Source organism: Eleginops maclovinus, chromosome 3 (genome assembly GCF_036324505.1).
Source record: "Eleginops maclovinus isolate JMC-PN-2008 ecotype Puerto Natales chromosome 3, JC_Emac_rtc_rv5, whole genome shotgun sequence".
NCBI lineage: Eukaryota > Metazoa > Chordata > Actinopteri > Perciformes > Eleginopidae > Eleginops > Eleginops maclovinus.
This window is the reverse complement of record NC_086351.1, coordinates 13308056-13328811: the sequence shown is the minus strand read 5'-3', so window position 1 is coordinate 13328811 and position 20756 is coordinate 13308056. Positions and strand designations below refer to the sequence as shown.

Below are 20756 nucleotides of genomic sequence, written 5' to 3'. Positions count from 1 at the left end.
TATATATATATATATGTTTCAAACACTGGTAGCAATATTAGACATAAAGACACGATTAATTGGTTACATTGTGAGTTGTAAATTATACAATCATACTGTGGGCTGAGTCACTGTTTTAACTACTGTCTGGCTAGCAACAATGCCTCTGTATGTGTTTATTTTAAATGCTTTCTTTACTCTTTAGCATAAAATGTTAAATGAAAAGGAGCTGTGTGTTTTACTGTCTGCAGCCATCTAGCTTGTACTCCTCTGTAAAACTATAGAACTCTCTGCAGGCAGATTCATATGCAGATTTTTTACATGTGTCCTTCATAGGTTTCCTTTCAACCCAAGTGTTTGCCTCCAGAAGGTACTGCATCCTATATGAGAGGGAATGAACAGAATGAGAATAAATCATTGTTAAATTGTTCCTTTCATTGATATTATTGACTTTACTTACTTTCCGTTTGAGTCAGTTGTGGCGCCATCTTGGCCCATGATGAGATACTGCTTTCCCAAGTCTAAAAGTCCTTTACACTGACACCTCTTAGCAAACACTCGGACAGAATTCTCACTCACAAGGATATCTCCATCTGGTAGACCAACAATTATCATTACATCTATGAACGGTGTTTCCATCATAAACATTTAAAAGTCAATGTTACAGCATCTACTTAAGCTTGTGGTTACATTTTACTTACGTGATCTGAGTACCTCCATTACATTCACTGTGTATAGCTCAAAGTTACTCTTCGTGGTAACATTTAGGATTTCAACATTGTATGCTGGAATAAAACAGACTGTGACTTTATATGGAAGTTCGTTTTTTAGATTTATCAAGTTGAACTTATTTCATAAACATTACACCAAAATGTCTTGGGTGCATTACTGACCGTAATCTACTACAGGAAAGAAGCAAGCAAATTGGAAACGGACATGTTTTGTCATTTTTGGACGTCGTTGGAATGCGTTTTGCATTTTATGACAGGGTCCTAAACAAAAGAGGAACATAACGCAACTTTAATCATTTGTACAAACATTAAGCACAAAGAAGCATTTTTTCATCATCATCTTTGCTGTTTATCTGTATGGGTATTAGATTAGTGGCCTACTTTCTGCACATTGGCACACATCCGCTGAACACAGCTTGGAGGTCATCGTACTTCTTTGGGGGGCCGAGTAAAACACAGTACACGTTCTGTCTGCAAGTGAAGCACAAATAATTCATAAATTGCTGGTGAATTAAAAAGCGATATCCCCACTATCCTCACAACAAATCGAATAAATGGCTTACCTGGTTCATAATAATCATAGAAGACAGCTGGAGCAGGCTGGAGAAGGCCAATTGGTACGATCTGTTGAGCGTCGAAGCTAATGCATTCCTTTGATTCAAAGAGCTAGAGTGAAAGAAGAAATCTTTTAGAACTGGAAATGTAAAATATGAATATTTCAAAGCAGTTTACCTTACCTCATTGAAGTACAGCACCACTCTTCCATAGGTGGCCTCATAATGGGCTATGTATTGTTCAGGTAGTTGTGTCAGCTAAAGGAGACAAGAAATACACTTGTTGATATGATACTGTACGTCAATATACTTTGGCATGATTGACCGCTCTAAACACTACAATACAAAAGCGTTATAGATGTTATGTAGAACAAGCGGGTCAGAGGTGAGAGTCATAACAGTGAATTCAAAATGCTTTATCATTCCAGTTGAGAACAAAATTTGTGCCGTCATCAAAAAATATAAACAAACCCAGAAATCAAAACTGAATTTATCTGAGCTTGAGGTTGTAAAATCAGTTATTTCAACATCGAAATCATTAAAGAAAAATATTGATGTTTTGAAACTCATTTGTGTTACGCTTAGGCGCTTGCCTAAAGGTACATTTGGAGACTGATATGTTTCCCATTTCTTTCGGCCAAATATGAAGACTAATTTAGTTTAGAACAAACTGAGGAAGCAGGTGGAAACAGTAAACTAAATCTGTCTATAGTAACCTATAAACACACAAATAACAAATGTGTTTTTTATCCTGACAAAAAACGCATCAGATAACATTTACAAGGCTACATGTCAGTCACAAAAAGGTATTTTTCTGGAGTTGCTGCTGTTTGCTAGATAACAAATCATAGTTAACATTTCTAAGATGTATGTTCATAGTCATGTACCTTCACATTTCTTTTCAAAAACGAAATATTTCCAGATACAGTTTCTGAACTTTTTCAACTCTAAACCCCATAGCTTGTCAGAATGCATGAATGAAAATTTAAAAAAGCTCCTCCCACTCTGCCCTGAGGATGTTAATGATGAAGTGGAAGCAGAGAGAGGCACTGACCTTATCCAGGCCCTGAGTTTCAGCCTGAAATCCACTCAGAAGTGTGATGTCAGCAACAGCCATTCCTGTGAGATTGCGGTCTAGGCTATGACTACACACAGGAAAACAATGAAAATACAGATTAAGCTTTTTTCCTTTAAAGCTCACTGTCTAATGAATATTTATAAAGATCACATCTGCTCTGGGTGTCAACTAACCTGACACAGACAAAGTAGGTGACAGTATTTTCTGAATTGACGTTGTTATCAAGATCTCTTCTGTTTCTGGTGCGAGCATCAAACCACTCAATTGCCGATCGTGTCACTCGCGCCTCCTTCTCCTCATTGATAGAGTAGTCCTCATAGTAGTCGTAGTTTTCTAGGATCTTAGCTGAGGAAACCAAGGTTATTGTAACTGTAGGTTTTATCATCAATGCATGTGGCTGTGACTTATAATAAAAGCTCACCTGTATACTTCACTTTGCCTTCTACTCTGACACTGATGGACACTTTGTCACAATGGTCCTTTGAGTCCAGCAGATGGTAAGCCTTAACAATCTGCAGAAGACATTAGTGATTTATGATAAATTATGGATTCTTATTCATATATCATATTAGAGACATTTGTCAAACTTACTTTCAACTTGGTGTCGCCCGTTCCTGTCAATTTCACATTAATGTTGTTCCCTGCTAATTTCTGGGACAAAATACACACAACAATGAGAATGACATTTATATGTGTGTGTGTTTTTAAGTGTGTTGTTGATAATGCCCTGATACCTTAAGGTCTGTTTCCACTCTCTCATTCTTATTATTCAGTGTAAGCTTTACAACATCTCTCTTTCCTTTGGCCGTGAACTCTGCTATGAGATTTGTTTCGGGTCTGGCGGCCCTCTTTATCTCATATTCCGCTAGAGCTTCCAATGCCATGATGGTATTCTGAGCATGTAAATAAAACGTTTAAAAAAAAAGGTTAACATCTCAACTATGATTGTTTATCTGGTAAATCTAAAACAGGGATTATTGATTACCACCTGTGATGATGTATAGCCACCAAAGTAGTTTTCTTGGGTGGTTAACCAGCAGGCGGTTTTGTCTGCCGTCTCGGTATGCCCCAGTTCCACTGCAGCTAGTAAGGCGTAAGCTGTAGTCTCTACTGTGATGGTATCTGCCTTCTGATTCTGTGGGCTGGCACTAGCTGTCCACAGATAACAGCCATTCTCCACTGATATTTAAGAAATAGACAATAAGTTAAAATATCAAAATAATAGCATATGGTGATACATAACCAAATCAGGTATGTTTGGCTGTAGGATTGGGATATGTGTAAATATTTTAGATAACATAAATTGGTCAACTGGCAGTCGTTCTACCACCATAAAAATGGTCACTTTAAAACGTATCTCTGAGTGTTGGGCATTGCTGTAATTCAATCAGAGGGTTTTTGAAATGTTTGTAAATTTAGCTAACAGCTCATACTACCTTCAGTAGCCAGTGTTTGAAGTTTTGCCCAGGCAGATGAATGAATTGTTCCCTGTGGCATGCAAACTGCAAGGCAGTAGGCTGTAAGGGCAACAGCGTAGGGATGCTGAAGCTCCTCAAGGTGTGTCAGAAGATATGATGTAGATCTTGACATACTTGCGTTCTGGTAGAAAGTAACACACAGGTAGTCAATATGTTTTTACAACTATTTGTCACAAATAATTCATTGATTAAAAATACATTAAATATTCAAACATAACAATTCTGCTGACAGTAGCATGGCTAAACAGTATTGGTTGAACTTGTTCAGGAAGGGCTTGAATGTAACAGACCTTCATTTAAATGTATTCATATATTTTAGATCCCAAACACTGACGTTAACTTCATGTTCGAGCCATAGCAGGTTTCAGGTATCCAAAATCATTAGGATTTGTCTGGAACTTGTTATTTCTTTTTACAAAATGTTGTGCCAATCACTCTGGTAGATGTTTCAATGTGTATGTGAGAACTTTCACGGACCAATGAAGCTAGCCGAACAGTCAATACATTAAAGTGCAATGTCAAAATATTTCAGTCTCAATGTTTTCTCTCACCACTTTATCTTTTAATTCATTATTTAGGAATTGAAGAGACCGGTACAGTGCAATATTAATGAAAGCCGTCACGGATGCTTTGTCATCTTGGTCTTCCTATATTGAACACACAGAGACAATATTGCATTAAAATCACAGATACCTGTATCTTATATTGTTCTAATATGAAATATGCATTTTCTACCATGTAATTATTTTAAGTTACCAGAAGTCCTTTGTGTAGCACTGGATGTGGGTCATGGTATGACCCATCGGTTTTCTGTACTGAAAGCAAGTATCTGACTGATTTCCTGATCTCGCCTTCTGGCACAACCCTCGCCTTCCTACCCTGCTGGCCGAAAGCCACTGTCTGACGCTGCGCCACCAGGGATAGCACTTTCACTACAAGGGCAGTCACCCTGAGGACAAGAAAAAGAAAAACAATGGAGAACTATGCATCACAAATGCTGATTTACAATATTAAAATATTGAAGCTAAAATGTGTTAATATTTGAAATATTGGAAGTAACTACCATATTTCCAAAATCATTCAGGCAGCATAAGACATACTCACCAATTACTAGATGGCACTGAGCCCCATGCACTATAAGCTCCATTTGGTTGCTTGTAACCTAAAATCCTTACATAACCTGACAAAGAAAGTGTATACTTTGTTAAAAACAAACTTTGTAACATACCGTAATACTAATGTCACTAACTATTAAACAAAGTTCCCACTTTAACTGAGTGAAGTTAGTTTTTTTACCAACTGTAGAACCAATTTCAGAATCTACATTTTTAAATTACTACAGTGAACAACGAGGAAATTGCTTTTTTTATTGGATTCTTTCTCTATTTTATACGAATATTTGTATTAAAACTTAGCAGTTTCTTCAGATATACAATGGTTTATTGATTTGTAGTCACAGGCTGACATAACATAAAAGCAGTTTATATAAAATCGACTCTTCAATAAATATATTGCTGAATTTCATTGTTTCATTGAGAGATCTGCAATTGAAAAACACATATGATAATTAGGCCATTATTATGTTGTTGTTTTTTTCTTGCCTAATTTGTGTGCGTATTCACTCAAACAAGGGTTCAGAAATAACAAACACATGCATTTACAGTAAGCTCTTGATGTGTTCCTACCTTCTTCAATTTTATCAATAGCATCATCTCTGGTACCAGCAGGCAGGTCAAACCATTGGTCACTCAGGTCAAGGTAGCGGAGGGCTGAAGTTGTAGGGGCCAGATTCTTCATTGTCTGTTCTAAACATCCTGTAGGCAATGCGATCAGTCGCGCAACCTTATCAGGAGAAAGAAGGTTTTTTGCGTGTGAACTGCCAAATCCATCACCTGTAGGATGAGAATATTGAAAGGATAAGACACTGTTATTGGAGAATGTCTGTGGTGTGATCTCCGTTTGTTTTTGTTTGAACATACCTTCGACTGAAATGAAAATATTAGAGACGGAGTCAGGGACTACGTCATCTGGTAGAGATCCGTCAATAGTGAAAGTCTTTGTGCTCCTCCCTATCAAGATACAGAGAAGTAGATTTATTGAAGTGTAAAATATTGAAGACAGAAATATTGGCAACTGTTAAGCAGGCATTAATAACAAATACTGCAACAACTTACCATCTAATTTTAGCACTTTGGTTTCTTCTACTCTCGTTTCTAATCCTTCAGTCTACAACATGAGAAAATATAGAGCTGATTACACTCTGTCCCTTACCTGACATATTAAAATACGCAGGTGGAAGAAGCATATTATTATAAGCCAACATTACAATGCTCATAGTATGTTAATTAATTACTTCATTAATATCCTAAAGCATTATACATTTTTAGGGGATACAACATTTTAAGCATTATTATATTTTAAGCATTATCACCGACATCAATAAATCAACTCACTATTGACCACACTTTTATAGAACTTGCGGACCTTTAATATAAGCATAAAAAGTTTTCTGTACTGTTTAACAAGTTGAAAAGTTATAGAGATCTGTCACATATGAATGAAGACAATTACATTTTTAAATATTCATATTTTCCATATTTAATTTGTCAGGTAGGCCGCTAATATAAAATCATTTTGCAGAGAGATCAAATCATGTCTTTTTCACTCACCAACACATTCAAAGTCTTCTCAATGGCATCTCTTCCCATGTCATTTTCTATATCATACAGACGGATTTTGATGGGTATCTGGCCGGTTACCATGGGGACAGCAGAGAAGGAGACAGACTGCGTAGACTGCGGCTCCACAGTAATGTTGACAAAAGCTGTCATGGTGGCTGAGCCGGCTGAGCAAAGCCCCTCCGTTTGTTCCATGTGAACTGCCAACTATAAAAATACAGGTGTCCACAGAGAAAGAAACATTATGAATTGAATTTGTATAGTGGAGGGGGGGGTTAATTTTTGGTTGGTTAATGTAAATGTAAGGATATTCGTACATGTTGTTTATCATCGCCATAATTGTAGATAATAGGTGAAATCATCAGTTGCTCATATTTCTTCACGGAGTAAGGCAATCTCAGAGACACAAATATGCTGTTGAATGCTCTGACCTCAGACGGCTTAACGACACAGAAACCTGAAGGAGACAGTGTTATTAATGAGAAGCTACTCGGTCAAGTATTCAAGATGTATTTCTGAAGTGGGAGGAAGCTATTAATACCTGTGGCTGCAGATAAAGTGACCACCTGAATCTCCCACGTGGTGATGGAATCAGGGAGAGCCAAATAATAGCTAAGGGTTTTCAATAAGATCAATTAAAGGGTGCTGCCTTACTCAAATGCATCGGAAAAGTGCTTTGTCTATATTTGATTCATTAGACAAAGGCATTCGATCAGATTGTTGACAAAATGCTCACATATTTGAATTGACAATATTAAAAGCAACACACAGTCACAAATGCAAAGAATATAAACACAACTATGAAGTATTAACTTGTGTAACCAGCCACATTTGAACATTTTGCATACAAAGTGTCTGTCCCCCTCTTACCTTCCTTTTCCATTTACATCAAATTCTGTGAATGCAAAGCTTGGGGGGAAAAATCTTCGAATGTACTGAGCAGCAGTATCCAAAAAGAACTCTTCAATGTCATCTGTGCTGGAAGCTAAGACACATGAAAGGTTTGCGATTACACTCAGTGATTATCTTGCCACAGTTATAAAATGCCACTTAAGTAGGTGTGTTAGTATTTAATGTCCACATGAAAATCTTATCTCACTCCTGCCAAGTTCATTCTGGGCATCCTCTTGCATCTTTTTTTTTCTCAGACGCTCTCCTTCAAGGCAGCATTTTAAAAAGGCATCTTTGCAACCAGGTTTTGCTTTCACAAGATTGATTCTCTTCACTCTTTCCATACATGTGAGTGTCATAGGGATAAGAGAAAACCCTTGAACACAACAGCCTTGAAACTCCTCATTGGAAAAGTTTGATTCTGAAATGTATGATAAAACAAAATGAAAAGAAAATTATAACATGTTCTTACCGGAAGTATATTACTTTCTTTTAGAGCCGAGTCGCAATGCCAGCATGTTTTCTTACTTAAGGACATCATTTCCTGTTGAAGGTCCACAGAGCGCTTTTGTCTTGCAGCTTGTGAGTTACAGGAAATACCTGGAAAGTGATAAAACACTGCTGAATGAACGTATATGGATTTTGGATTTAAGTGTCCCTTAAAATATGTGTTTGTTAATTTAATGTTCAGTAAACTATGTATAATTTAAAAAGTCAAGATGAAGAAATACATTTTTGTCATACTTTTTCTCCAATTTGCCTGTGACTGAGATAAAAAAGACAGTCCAGCATCTATAAGTACAGATTCAGGGTCAGCTCCTCCACCGTATGTGCAACCAAGATCATAGGACTGCATAGACGAAAACATCTGAAAAATTGGAACATGAGCTTGGATTTACTGTGATATAATACATGGGTTTAATTCACTATCCTCAGTGTGTTGTTAGAGAGAGAATGTGTGAAAGTGTTACCTGTTTGGCTGTGAGTTTATTATCGACATTGAGAGCGTAGATGGCTTTATCCACAGCCAGCATAGCCACTTTGGCTTTCTGACCATGGAAATCAAATTCTAGCAGAGACTGTTTTCCAGGTTTGAATGGTCCTTTTGATTCCACCTAAGTTGAAGTTCAATATTACAGACGTTTTGAATTTACGTTGTCCAAAGAAAAGGTTAATCCAATTATTTCATTAAAAACAATCATTTTAGTCAACACACAAAAGCAACCTAAAAACACACCCACCCCAACAGTGTTTGCAGCTATGAATTAGTTACTTCAAATCTAATGCTGATTTAATTTAGTCTCTACATCATTTTGACTACCCTCCCAGCCATTTTGTTTACCCACCATAATACAGGCCAAAAAAACTCAAATTGGCCTACTTATACACAACTGACTTATTTAACGCAGTGGACAGAGGTAAACTTGTGTTTATCTACTGCCTCACTCTGCTCAGACAGCACTCTTATCTGTTCTGTTTACTCACCTTGGCCTTTATCTCACATTCATCCATGACATCCACCCACACTGAGTCTGCAATGATGTGACCATTCTTGTTGTAGTAGTAGCCAATCAGACGGAAGGAAGGCACCATATCAGATGTTATCTGAAGGTTGTTTCTAACTGAAGTACCAAAACTTACAGAACCCTGGTTTATTAGGCTCCCACGGCTAAAAACCTACAGTAAAAAAATTCAAAGTTAGATATACAAAACTGTTTATCTTCTTTTTAAGGCAAAAAACATGTTTAATTTACTCAGATATGCCTCACCATATAGTATATAGAATCTTGTGTTGGGCCATTGATGGTGTTGTAGTTAACAGTTAGTGTCTCGCCCACAGAATACACCCTGTTGGTAAAACTCATGTAAAGGAAGCAATTACTGGGAGAAAAAGCTTTCTGAATCACTTTCTCCGTCTGAAGGCCATCTGCCGTCACCTAATGAAGCAAAAGTAAAAACTGTTTATCTTAACTACAGGAAATCAATTAGTTTATTAATTTTATTTCTTTAAGGATACTTACCATAACTGTAATCTGAGCCTCATTTTGAATATTAAAAACAGGAAACACTGCCCCCTCCTGGTCAGTGGTGCCTTGCCAAGGTTTCTCTGATGTTACATCAATCTTTACTGGCACTCCAGCAGCTGGGGAGCCATCTGGGTGACGCACGACTGCCTATAATAAAAACAAATTGGATATACCTTAAATACATTGCAGCCATAGCTGTGTACTAATTTGTGAGTTTCATACATACCACTACATCCAGCGGGTATCCAGGAAGGAAATATGTGCGAGTTCGAGAGAGATCCACAGTGTATTTGTGGGAGATGATAGGAAGGTACACCTCTGTCTCTTGAATTTCCCCACCTGAGCAACATGCAGAAATCAGAGGCATAACGCGAAACAATATTCGTATACGTCTCACCTATGGCACATTTCATTGGGTTATTACACACTTTGAGATAATATATGTTAGTAGGTTTAGTAAAAGTAAAGTAGAAGTCATTTTAGTGTTGTTGCTTATGCTATTTTTTCAGGGGGCACATTGGGTACTTCCTTGAATTTCCAATCTGCTATAGTAACACTAACATTCCTATTGAAATTTCATAGGAGGGTATTCAATACTTTTTCCTTTTTTTTTGGCACAGAATAGAATAAAGGATTGTATTACTTTAATTCATATATCTAACTAGTCTCTAGAATTTTACAAAGCACTACATATTTTACACTTTATTAAATGAATGATGTGTTCTTTACTTTGTATGTTGGTGACAAATACTCCCAAGTAGATCTGGGCTCCACTCTGCTGTAATTCGGAGAGGCTTTTATTCTGCTGAATTTTGAGTTGGTTGCGTAAATCTGCTATCTGGAGAGTAGCTGCTGCAGCTCCATTCTTGACCTGTAATGAATGACATAAATTGTTGATGTTAAGTAAGTTTGAAATTTAAGAAATGCAATACAGTATGTTGCCAGATTATCTGATCTAGAAATGAGCTGGATTATACATGTTGGATAAATATCTGTTTCCTCACCGAACCAGTCAACTCCAGTCTCTTGATAAAGACAGGTTTCATTTTTTGACCAGGGGTTGTCACTTTTTTTGCCACACCAAATTGGCAGTGGTAAGCCCCTTGAACTTTCTCGCCATGTGAATATCTATAGAGAAAATCATTGTAAAATTGTAGTAATTAAAGTTAAGACAAAGAGAGAATCTAAAAATATAACAAATTGTGGGACAAGCAGCTTAAAGAAGGTATAACATCAGCCTGTACTTTAAAACAATATGTACTTATATGGTTTCTGTAATGATATGCTGCAAACTTCATACAGACATTGCTCTGTTGTGTTTTTCTTTTTTTTCTTTAGTTATTTAGGCATAGTGGACAAAACGTATTGCTGTTTGTGCAAGAAAGCTTTAAATGACTCAACACTTACCTTGCTAAGATGTTGAAGTTAAACTGTTCAGTAATTAACAAAATATAGCGCTGCTCCATTGCGATGTTCACCTCAAAACTTGGTAAAACTAGGATAGTGTTTAAAAAACAATGTTTTAAAGGGGGATAAAATATTTAAAATACTAAAGAAATAACAAACTCTAATCAAATAAACTCACCAAATTTTTTAACTTTGAACTCTCGGGAAGCAGTGTTTTCCTCATCATTTTCATAGTGTGCTGTAATCTTCCATGTGCCCATTCTTTGTATAAAAAATATGCATTTGTTATTAGGGTGTCAAATTGACTTGTGCCGTCATGTTAGAGGCTGTTTATTGTTAATTTTTTTTATCCTACTTTGAGACATCAGGGATGGGAAATGTGGCTTTTAGAATTCCTCCCTTTGCAGACTTTTGGGACTTCATTACTTGGTTCCCAGCAGCATTCTGTAAAGAAATAATAAGTATGAGCCAAAACATTAACCAATTACAATAATGTATAGAGGAATTTCAGTACTTAAGTAAGTATGTGTCACTTACAATAACTGATATAGTGATCGCTTCCTCAGTAGGCCTGAACTTGTGGTCAAGAGTGAATATCCTGTAAATCACTTGAAGACATAATATGACAAAAAAGTTTTACAAACCATAATTATTCATTCTATTGAGTTGAGAGACTTTCCTTTCACCTTTTTGTGTTGGGTTGTAAATTGGCTGATTAGTCTGAATGAAAATATTTCCTCTGTGTTTTGATATCAGGACCCTTGTTGTCTTCCTGGGACTGAAGGAGGGGCTCTCTGCCACCAGCAGAAGGTATTTAAGTCTATCTGGGTGAGGCAACATTGATACAAATTCTCTTTTAATCTGTAAAAATCCAAATGATACGTTTGGGTTAATGACCTACCAGTGCTGTCAAAATTATTTGCTATTTATTTTGAGTGTCCTACCTTGAGCTCAACGGTTTTGAACTTCTCTGTCCCAGTACACATAGTAATTTTCTTCTCAGACATAACAACAAGCTCAGTCTCATGCTCCAGGTAGAGAGTAACAGGATGGTTACAATGAGTCTTTCCCATCTGGACAAACACTTTCTCATTAACACCCACATGAAAAACTCCGGGGGCTGAGAGGAAGAATCTACACAAAAGGTGAAAAAAAACACTCTTGGCACCTTTGACCTCTATAGCCTTAGAGAAATGTGTGCAATGCTGTGTATTTTATTTAATCTGTAACAATATGACAACATCTCATCATAATCATTACCAAATATATTATATTGAATACATTCATTATTAGATTATGTGTAAAAACATGAAATGATTAAAGACAGAAAGCATATTTTAATCCTTTTTTCATCAAACAAAATAAGGTTCCCATTACATTAAATAATGTGGAATCATGCAGCTATTTCTACATTTACCCATTATCCGTTGAAGAAGCTGACTCCACAGTCAAGATCAGAAACAGTATTGCAAAGATGTAGTGCTCCATTGTGCAGCTCCTATTTCTTTGCCTGCTCTGACACAGGCTTTTGATGAACTGAAGTTTTGATATTGATCCATCCCTGTATTTCTCAACCGTTGAATTTCCCAAAGCCCTCCCTTATTTTTTTCCTCCTTAGATAACTTTGTTTCATTTCTAAAATTGATGCCATATGTTGCATGTGCTAACTGGCTACACACAAACTGAAAAAATCCTCATACTGTCAGAAATAATAAGTATAATCTAGTGTACAGATGTGTTATATTCTCATAGTTTTTACATTACAATGTCAGGCCACAACATGATTTTATGTTATTACTTGGCATGCAGCATTGAAAGTGTTAGTTTCTATTTCACAATGTGTACCCAAACCCTCACTGGTTACTGCAAGTGAGCCAGATTTCCCACAAATCATGTGATTTACAAGAAATCGAGTTTGGTCTCTTTGGGTAGGGAATGGAGTGAGGGCTGTTTACTGATTCATTAATGATTTAAAGGAAAGAGAAGTGTAAATATATAAAAGTATTCATGTTAATGGTTCATTTTCAAATATATCTCGTCAATAGTTACCAAAGCTTCTTATAATACACATAATACTTGTCTTGCAGTTAACTTTACAATCCCCATTGTGTGTATTCATCAGTAACATGATGAGAAAGAGCGTTATTAGGATTTTAAAACAGCAAAAAATACACACTGAGAACGGTTCAGAAACTTTATTTTTTTCCATAATAAACAGCTTCATGCATAAGATGCAATACAAACAATGAATATTTCTTCTCAAGTATAGCAAGAAAGATATCCTTTTAATGTTATTTTTACATTCAACATAAACCAAAGATGCAAGTGATTGTGTGTATTTATTTTATCGATGTTTTACTTTATGCTCCTAGCTCTTGTAAATGTAAACACCTATAAACATCCACAGTTGGGTTTTTGTAAGAATTTTAGAACCAAAATTGTTTTCCCAAATGCATGCTTCAGATTATGAATCCCTGGAACTTTGCCTGAGGTTTTAGGCTTGCAGTGATATACTAGTTTATTGCAAACACATTACGTTTGTTAAAGGAGATTTAGTGATTGAATTCTATTTACATTTTTTCAATACGAATTTATAGTCCATATATTACATTTTTACGTTTTAGATTTTTTTTAATATATAGCTGTAACATCAACATCCAGCTTATGATAGTTTCAAAAACATATTTAAAATGATTTTAAAGATATATATATACATTTGTTACACATGTATAAGAAATGTAAAACACATACACATAAGAAAAGGGGTGTGTTATGGCCCTGGGTAATCCAAAGACACATTTGGCCCACACTCTCAGCCTCCATTCACCATGTGGCCTATTACTAGATCATCTCTTCATCCATTAATGATCTGATTTTTCCCAAATAGCAAGAGAAAATGTACTTTTAAAATGTTTATTTCCAACAAACAACTGATCCACATACAAAGGTTACTTGTTTCTTCAATATAATAAGATATTCACACATTAAACAAACTGAACTTTACAATTAAAAAATATATATATATTCCCGTCCAATGATGAAGCCTCCTCCTAAGCAGGGAACTCAGGAAATTAAAAAAGTCAAAGTCCAGGATCTGGGAGCTTTAGATTAATTTGGAGAACTGATTTTGAATTTCAATACTTGCATTTTAATGGCATAAAGTTAAATGTGATAAAATTCTAAAAGGTGTTTTATTGTATTTAGAAAATGGTTCTTATATATGCCATTTCACTCAAATCAAACCAATAGTTTAAAAGCCAGTAGGGGTCCTGAACCGATTTTTAAAAATTCCCGCAAATATAAAAAGTCCAGTGCCTGCACATAGCTAAACGACCTTAAATGAGTTTCCATGTAGTTCTTCTGTGTTATTCCAGGAAGAGGTCATATGAAGTAAATGAGAGTCGAGTGCATGATGTCCATGCACAACTCCTGGATATGAAGAAGTAACACAAGAATTGCGTTTGGACAATCAGCGCCAGACTCCCTGTCAATCTTGGGATGAAAAGTGCTAGCATCTCTTAGCACAAGGACAAATGCTGTTTAAAAGAAGCATATGCGATGAATTCAAACAAGCACAGAAATATCTATCATAAAAAGTGTTGATATTTTTAAACGACTGAACAAACCGTCAAAAGAACACAGGCCACACTCTCAATATGTCATCAGAGAGGTGTTTAAAAAAAGATGAAATGTAAAGATTAAACGTAATCCATGTTCGAAAGGTTTTTATCCAGTACCACTAAATTATTTGTAAAAAATGTACACATTGATCATAAAGATATGTACTTGATTTCTTATCCATAACCTGGCATATTTTTAACTTAACTTGTTCTAACAAACTTGTTAAAAAGTAAATAATTATTATACTTACATGCCCAAGCAATCACAATAATACAGTGACAGTATTCCCAGAGAAGCGGCTATTCATCTTATTAAATATAAAAGTCTTTCTTAACTCAAACCTAACAGAATATTGTTAGGTTCTCTCTGCTCTGCGACCATCCTCATCCGCTGCTTGTTCAGTGTGCCTGTCCATGTCCCCCTCACGATGTCTTCCCCTCTATCCATCTCATTTCATGCAGGAGTGGGGTTACCTAAGAGACCCGGGCTCAATGGAGAAAATCTCCTTTCTTCAATTAACTGTGAAAGTGACAGAAGGAAAAGAAGGGAGGGATCCACGGAGGGGTGCGCGCTCAGAGAAGAATAGAAGAGGGAAGGACACAAGTGCACATGGCAGGTAGAGGAATATAGATAAAAACGTATATTTGCACTAAGGTCTAAAGTTTCATATTTAAATATAAATAAAATAATACCAGAAGGAATAAATACCCGCAATGACCGCAGTTAGATAGAAACTATTGTTGAATGTTTTGACGCTCAGAAAGCAGCATTTAGTTGCTGCATTTAAACTTCTGATTTATTTAATATATGTTGTATTCCATTGAGTCAGGCTAAGGATTGTTATGATAAAATAACATGTACATGAAATGATATATTTTATGTCCAATATTGTAAAGATTCTTCACAAACACTCTTAATAAATATATACATTTTAGGGTTGTAGCACCTCATACTTGAATTTGGATTAGGCCAAATTAGGTTGCATTACACTGATCCCAGTGAAAGTGAATTATGTCTATCACCATAATCTCTACAAATGCAGAGGGAGTGACCACTGGGTTTCCATGGCGAGATGTACACAAAAGGGTGTGGCGTGGGAATGTCCTCAGGGGTCAGGAGTGAGGGTGAAAGGGCCAGAGGTCAGAGCCAGCTGGACAGCACACAAGAGGAGATGAGGGTGAGAAAAGTGGGTGAGGGGGGAGTCCAGAGACTGACTGACTGGACCCAATGGGACATTAACATTGAACTGATGGGAGGCTCACTGACCAAGGCCTATTCAGTGGAGAAACTAAGCTATCACACACTCATGTGTAATGGTCCGTGGTAATTGACAAGTGACAAGACCCCTGGTTGTGGATGCAAAATGCAGCGGTGGATTACAAGCTACCCCTAGTTTTCAGTAGTTATATTAGGTTCTTAAAGTAAATGATGCAAACAAACGTGTACACTTATGACATTGGGAAGTGCTCTCCTTAACACTTGATTATATGAAAAGGGTTATGTGGAAATATTATCACATCTTTTGAGTAAGAACCCTATTGGCATATTGGGTGGTAGTTCTGTATAATTGTATTATCAGTTTGGAGTTAAGGACTCACTTCAGTATGCACAAATTATCATGACCTAAGGCAGTCATAATAACTTACAGTATTGAGTAATATAGTGTTTAATAATAGTGAGTAATATAGTGTATATTACAGGGGGTGTCCAAACTATTTTCACTGAGGGCCACATACAGAAAAATGTACGAAGGGCTGGGCCCCTCACTAGAGGTATATTGCCATAAGTTAAGTTACATGTATAAGTTAGCCAAATCAATCAAATGTAGGTCAATTATTCTTGATAATTGAATATGCTTTAAGAAAAAACACACCCTACATCACAGTTCTCCATAGGATTTTATTTATCTTGTTCCACAAAGTGTTGGCATATTCTTCCTAAAACAGAAGCCGCAGATTGATGGTAATAAGGGGAAATATGAAAGGTATATTTCAAGCTCGTTATGCAAATGCATTATTGGGCTTTTTTTAATCAACTAAGATTTGTCAGGAAATTATTTAAACTTAAATTAACTACATTTATTTTAAAAATATTAAATACACTATATTACTATTAATATGGCGTATGTTTCTATTAATATTACTATAAATAGTGATAACTTTATTATCAGTTTAGAGTTTGAGGACTCGCTTCACTGTGCACCAATTATTGCAACTTGTTTTCAGATAGTTTTAACTTACAGCAGTTATAACTACTAACAGTATTGAGTAATATAGTGAATATTAATAATGGGTAATATAGTGTACATTATATTTCTATTATTGCAGACTATATTACTCTTGTTGTGATCTTTTTCATGTTTCTTATTTTTCCACCTCAAGGGACTTGAGCAATGACAATTAAGTCAATTCAAAGCAGCATCTAGAGTAGTTGTAGTAGTATGGTGTGAAAACTAAATAAAAATGTACAAATACAGGGTACCCATCATGTTCTTTACAAATAAAAGTGAAAACAGCCTGTTCTTAGTTTTTGTTGAAGAGTTTGACATTCATTAAAAATGTTGTTTCTTTTCCACTTCCCATGGTTAAAAATTCTCTGTGCACCTCAAGTGTGCAGACAGGAAGGTGAGCGTCTGTGAGCTCTGTCTTCCGTGAGTCCGCTAGTGAAGGTCAGGTCAGTGAGGGCAGCAGGCAGTCTGGATCGGGGCCACACTCTGGTGGTCTAAAAAAGACAATTTTGGGGCCCAACCCAGGGGGTCAACATGCAAATAGTAACCCCTGAGTGAAAGGCATAGAGCAGATCAATGTTCTCACATTACTCTTGCTACCCATGACTGTGAATGTCCACGCCTACACACCACATGAGGTTTTCATATTTAATGAAATTCAAAATCAACAATAGAGAAGGCAGCTGTATTTCAACAATGGTAGAAGTATGACGTCATAAGTGAGCATTACAAAAAACAAACTTCAAGCTGTTGAAGTCAAATAAGACAATGTTACAATTGGCTGAAAACAACTTATATTTAATGTTGAACAAATATCTGCCACAAAGTTTGTATAGCCAGAACAGTGTCGTTTTTTTTCATACAGCATACAGACATACTGCAACAACAACATTGTCTTCTGAAGTTACTCCACACTCACTCCTTGCATGTGGAGCAGAGGAAATTCAGTTGTTCTGTCTCAGGCAAGCCTACCCACTGCTGCCTCCCAGTGGCATCAATGGCACCCGTATCACCACAGTCATATTTCCCTTTAGGGCCTTGTCCAGGGGCCCAGTTCTGGTAACAACTCTTAGTTGACTTTGTCCAGAACCAAAAGTTAAATTTACAAGTGTACCGTAAACCTAGCCAAACATGGGGTGATGTGGCTTTCTTTGCTATTTCAGCCACCTTCCCCTGAATAGCTTTGGTGGTGATGTGGATGAGGTCAATATGGTGGTCCCTGCAGTAACCCAGAGCTTCAATCCATGTCATATTTATCCGGACTAGTATCAGGTTTCCTTATAAAAGACAAAAGAGAGAAAAACAGATATATTTTACTCCAGCCATCAGGCAGATATAGGGAAAATTACCACAAAGGGATATTATAATTTGAATACCTGTGAGCAAACTGTGACTGGTTTCAGTGGGCTTTAGAGTTAAGGACGGTGAAGTGGTCCCGGCTGAGGTCGCCATCAGTGTTGAGATACCCTCTGTAGTTACGAGTGCGGTAGTTGTGGGAGTTTGCTGTGTTGCTGCCACAGCTGACATTTCTGTAGTTGCATTGTTGAGCTCAGTGCTTGACGTGCTTGTCACAAGATCTGTGGTATTTTGTGTTGTCAAACGATTGGCAGTTGTTGTTTCTTCCGTGGCAACGTTAGAAGTGTGTGAACTATTAGGAGCCACATTAAAATGAAAAGTAATTATGACCTGTTGAGATGAATTGATTGATGAATAAAAGGTTGTCAGATCTTCTGTCGTCCCCTCTGTACTTTGATGTGTGGTTGTTGGAATTGATTTTCTTGCTGTAAGAGTAGGTAACAAATTAAATTGGCACAGACTATAGATCTCTGTTGGATATTTTGCAAGGTTACAAAAAATAATTTAAGGGACATAAATATCAATTTACTGACAGAAAATGTATTAAACACAGCAACTTACCCCCTTGGCAAACGAAACTGCGCTTTCCTCCACATTTCAGGTCATTCCACTTGCCTTGATTTTTGAAAACAACTGTAGTACAATTCTGATCTTGGAAGTAGTTAGGCTGAGAAGGTAACCAATAACGGAATGATGACATGCTCCCATCAGACCACTTCCAGGAATCTTTAAAGAGGCCAATCCACACGTTTTGCGACTCAGACAAATCATGTACTGCTTCATTCTCTTCTGCTGAGTGTATGCTAATGAGATCAGACGACAAGTCCCTGCAGTGATTCTGAGCGTCCCTCCATGATTTGGCCTCAGTTACAATAATTAGACCAGTAGTAACCTTGTTTCCTGTAAGGCCAAAAGTTGGATACATTAAACACACAGAAAAAAGTGACTAATGTCCTCCCTTTTAATCTGATTTGTACTGTCTAAAATATATATAAATGCAATATTTAAATTTAACTTACCATGACAAACAAATCTTTTTTTAGTCCTACAGTCACTTACGATCCATTCGCCATGTTTATCCATGAATGCACACTCATCTTTGTTTTTTATTTGTGGTGGTCCATCCTTCCATTTAAAAAAATCCAGATTTTTATCTGGCAGGGACCAATGCCAAATCCACACTTTTCCAGTCTCCAGTCCTATCCAAGCTCTTTGAACTGTACTGGAAACTAAGGTTATCAACTGATTCATTTCTGTTGAGTTGTGAACTGTAGCTAAATCAGTGTACATTTCTCTGCAATAGTTCTTTGCTACTGCGTACTTCATAGAAATATTAATAACGTGAAAATCCGAAAATCCCAGTGCAGACAAGCAAAATCCTGTGAAATAACAAGTAGCATGTTACAGCAGTTTGAATAACAGTAGTTTATAAATAATAACATTTTTCTCATCAGAAATAGCCAGACACAATTATACATGAGTATACGAATATGATATGAGGAAAACAAGCAAGTAAGGTACAAACCTGAGATAAAAAGCAGATATAAAGTTTGAGTCCCTTTCATCGCGCTCAACCTGTCTTCAATCATGATCATGGCAAACAGCAAAGCCAAAAACTATAATATGAATAGTTATTCTTAATATACTATTTTGACTTGCTGCTGTGTAACACAGCCGCAGCTGTGAGCTGCACAGTGTTTGTAAAAATGCCACTTGGCTTGTTCAGAGACACCCCTTTAGGAGCAACAACTTAAGAAGCAGTTTTTCAGGATTCTTCCTCTATTGCACATACTGGAGGGCACATGGGTTCCTGGTTTGTTAAGATGAAATAAAATGAAAACAGTTTAATACAAAAATGTACAACTGAATACATTTATCAATTCATCAACAGTGGGTTACTATGATCTGCTGACATGATCTATGATTATGTAATTATTTGGCAACAGGTTCGTAGAAATGTGAGATGATTACAAATGCGTGCACCCAACAAGATTACATCCCTGGTTGTATTAAAACCCACCTACCTTCCCTAGAGAAATGTCTCAGTTGGAGAAACATCAACCAGGTTAAAAATGATTCATGTTTAACATGGATTTTTTTACTGGTGCAGCACTTCAAACAAAGGAAGAAGGTTGAGATGGATCCACAGGCTCAGCAGAGAGAGAGCGAGTCTTAGAAAACAAACAAACACATCTATCTGAAAATAAGAACAGTGATGTGATATGTGGCTGTTTTTGATACTGTGATCTGGGTATTGTCACCTCTTCCAGAAAGCTGTATCTAAATTAGGGTAGAACTAGAGTTGTATCTAAGAAACTGATGAATTTAACATGTAAAAAATGCACAATAGCATTACTTAAAATAATGTATTCTTCACCCAGAGAACAAGAAATAATGATTAGGAGTGCAAAAGATTACAAAAACAGAACAATGTAATTAATAGTTTTGGTGAAAGAATGTACCAAACAACATTACTGGAGCATACAAAGTTGTGCAATACTGTATATCCCATCCTGACAAAAGCATTCCAGTGCTTCTTGTAGGTGTGGCCGTCCAAGAGTTGGAGCAGGTTATGTCTCCAAAAAACACTTTTATGCAAATCACTAGAATCTAGTGATTTGCATTAATTATTTGATTAATAAAGTTGCATACAGGCTTGATCTAGTGACTAGATCATGCCTGTATGCAACTGGATTAATACATAATAACCAAAACACATTTATTTTTAG

General features: G+C 36.5%; 2 protein-coding genes across 2 annotated transcripts; both read right to left on the bottom strand.

Annotated features, from left to right (window-relative positions):
- c4b (complement C4B (Chido/Rodgers blood group)) lies at positions 1 to 12351 on the bottom strand. Its single transcript, XM_063879414.1, has 41 exons — positions 12241 to 12351; positions 11768 to 11957; positions 11510 to 11684; positions 11361 to 11431; positions 11179 to 11267; positions 11002 to 11084; positions 10824 to 10911; positions 10421 to 10544; positions 10146 to 10287; positions 9643 to 9755; positions 9411 to 9563; positions 9159 to 9326; positions 8875 to 9066; positions 8361 to 8504; positions 8134 to 8257; positions 7918 to 7989; positions 7598 to 7810; positions 7369 to 7483; positions 7040 to 7110; positions 6816 to 6955; positions 6490 to 6705; positions 5995 to 6046; positions 5800 to 5889; positions 5506 to 5712; positions 4925 to 5000; positions 4577 to 4769; positions 4372 to 4467; positions 3779 to 3941; positions 3331 to 3521; positions 3077 to 3235; positions 2934 to 2993; positions 2764 to 2854; positions 2516 to 2687; positions 2319 to 2409; positions 1448 to 1522; positions 1274 to 1376; positions 1092 to 1181; positions 873 to 971; positions 681 to 764; positions 440 to 572; positions 1 to 359 (listed from the first exon to the last, which is right to left on the bottom strand). The coding sequence occupies exons 1-41, from the start codon at positions 12309 to 12311 to the stop codon at positions 218 to 220; spliced, it is 5121 nt and encodes a 1706-aa protein (XP_063735484.1). The 5' UTR covers positions 12312 to 12351; the 3' UTR covers positions 1 to 217.
- A 5102-nt stretch (positions 12352 to 17453) lies between these two features.
- Positions 17454 to 19751, bottom strand: LOC134861888 (C-type mannose receptor 2). Its single transcript, XM_063879467.1, has 5 exons — positions 19553 to 19751; positions 19047 to 19406; positions 18589 to 18927; positions 18048 to 18452; positions 17454 to 17948 (listed from the first exon to the last, which is right to left on the bottom strand). The coding sequence occupies exons 1-5, from the start codon at positions 19620 to 19622 to the stop codon at positions 17587 to 17589; spliced, it is 1536 nt and encodes a 511-aa protein (XP_063735537.1). The 5' UTR covers positions 19623 to 19751; the 3' UTR covers positions 17454 to 17586.
- Between the last annotated feature and the right edge of the window lie 1005 nt (positions 19752 to 20756).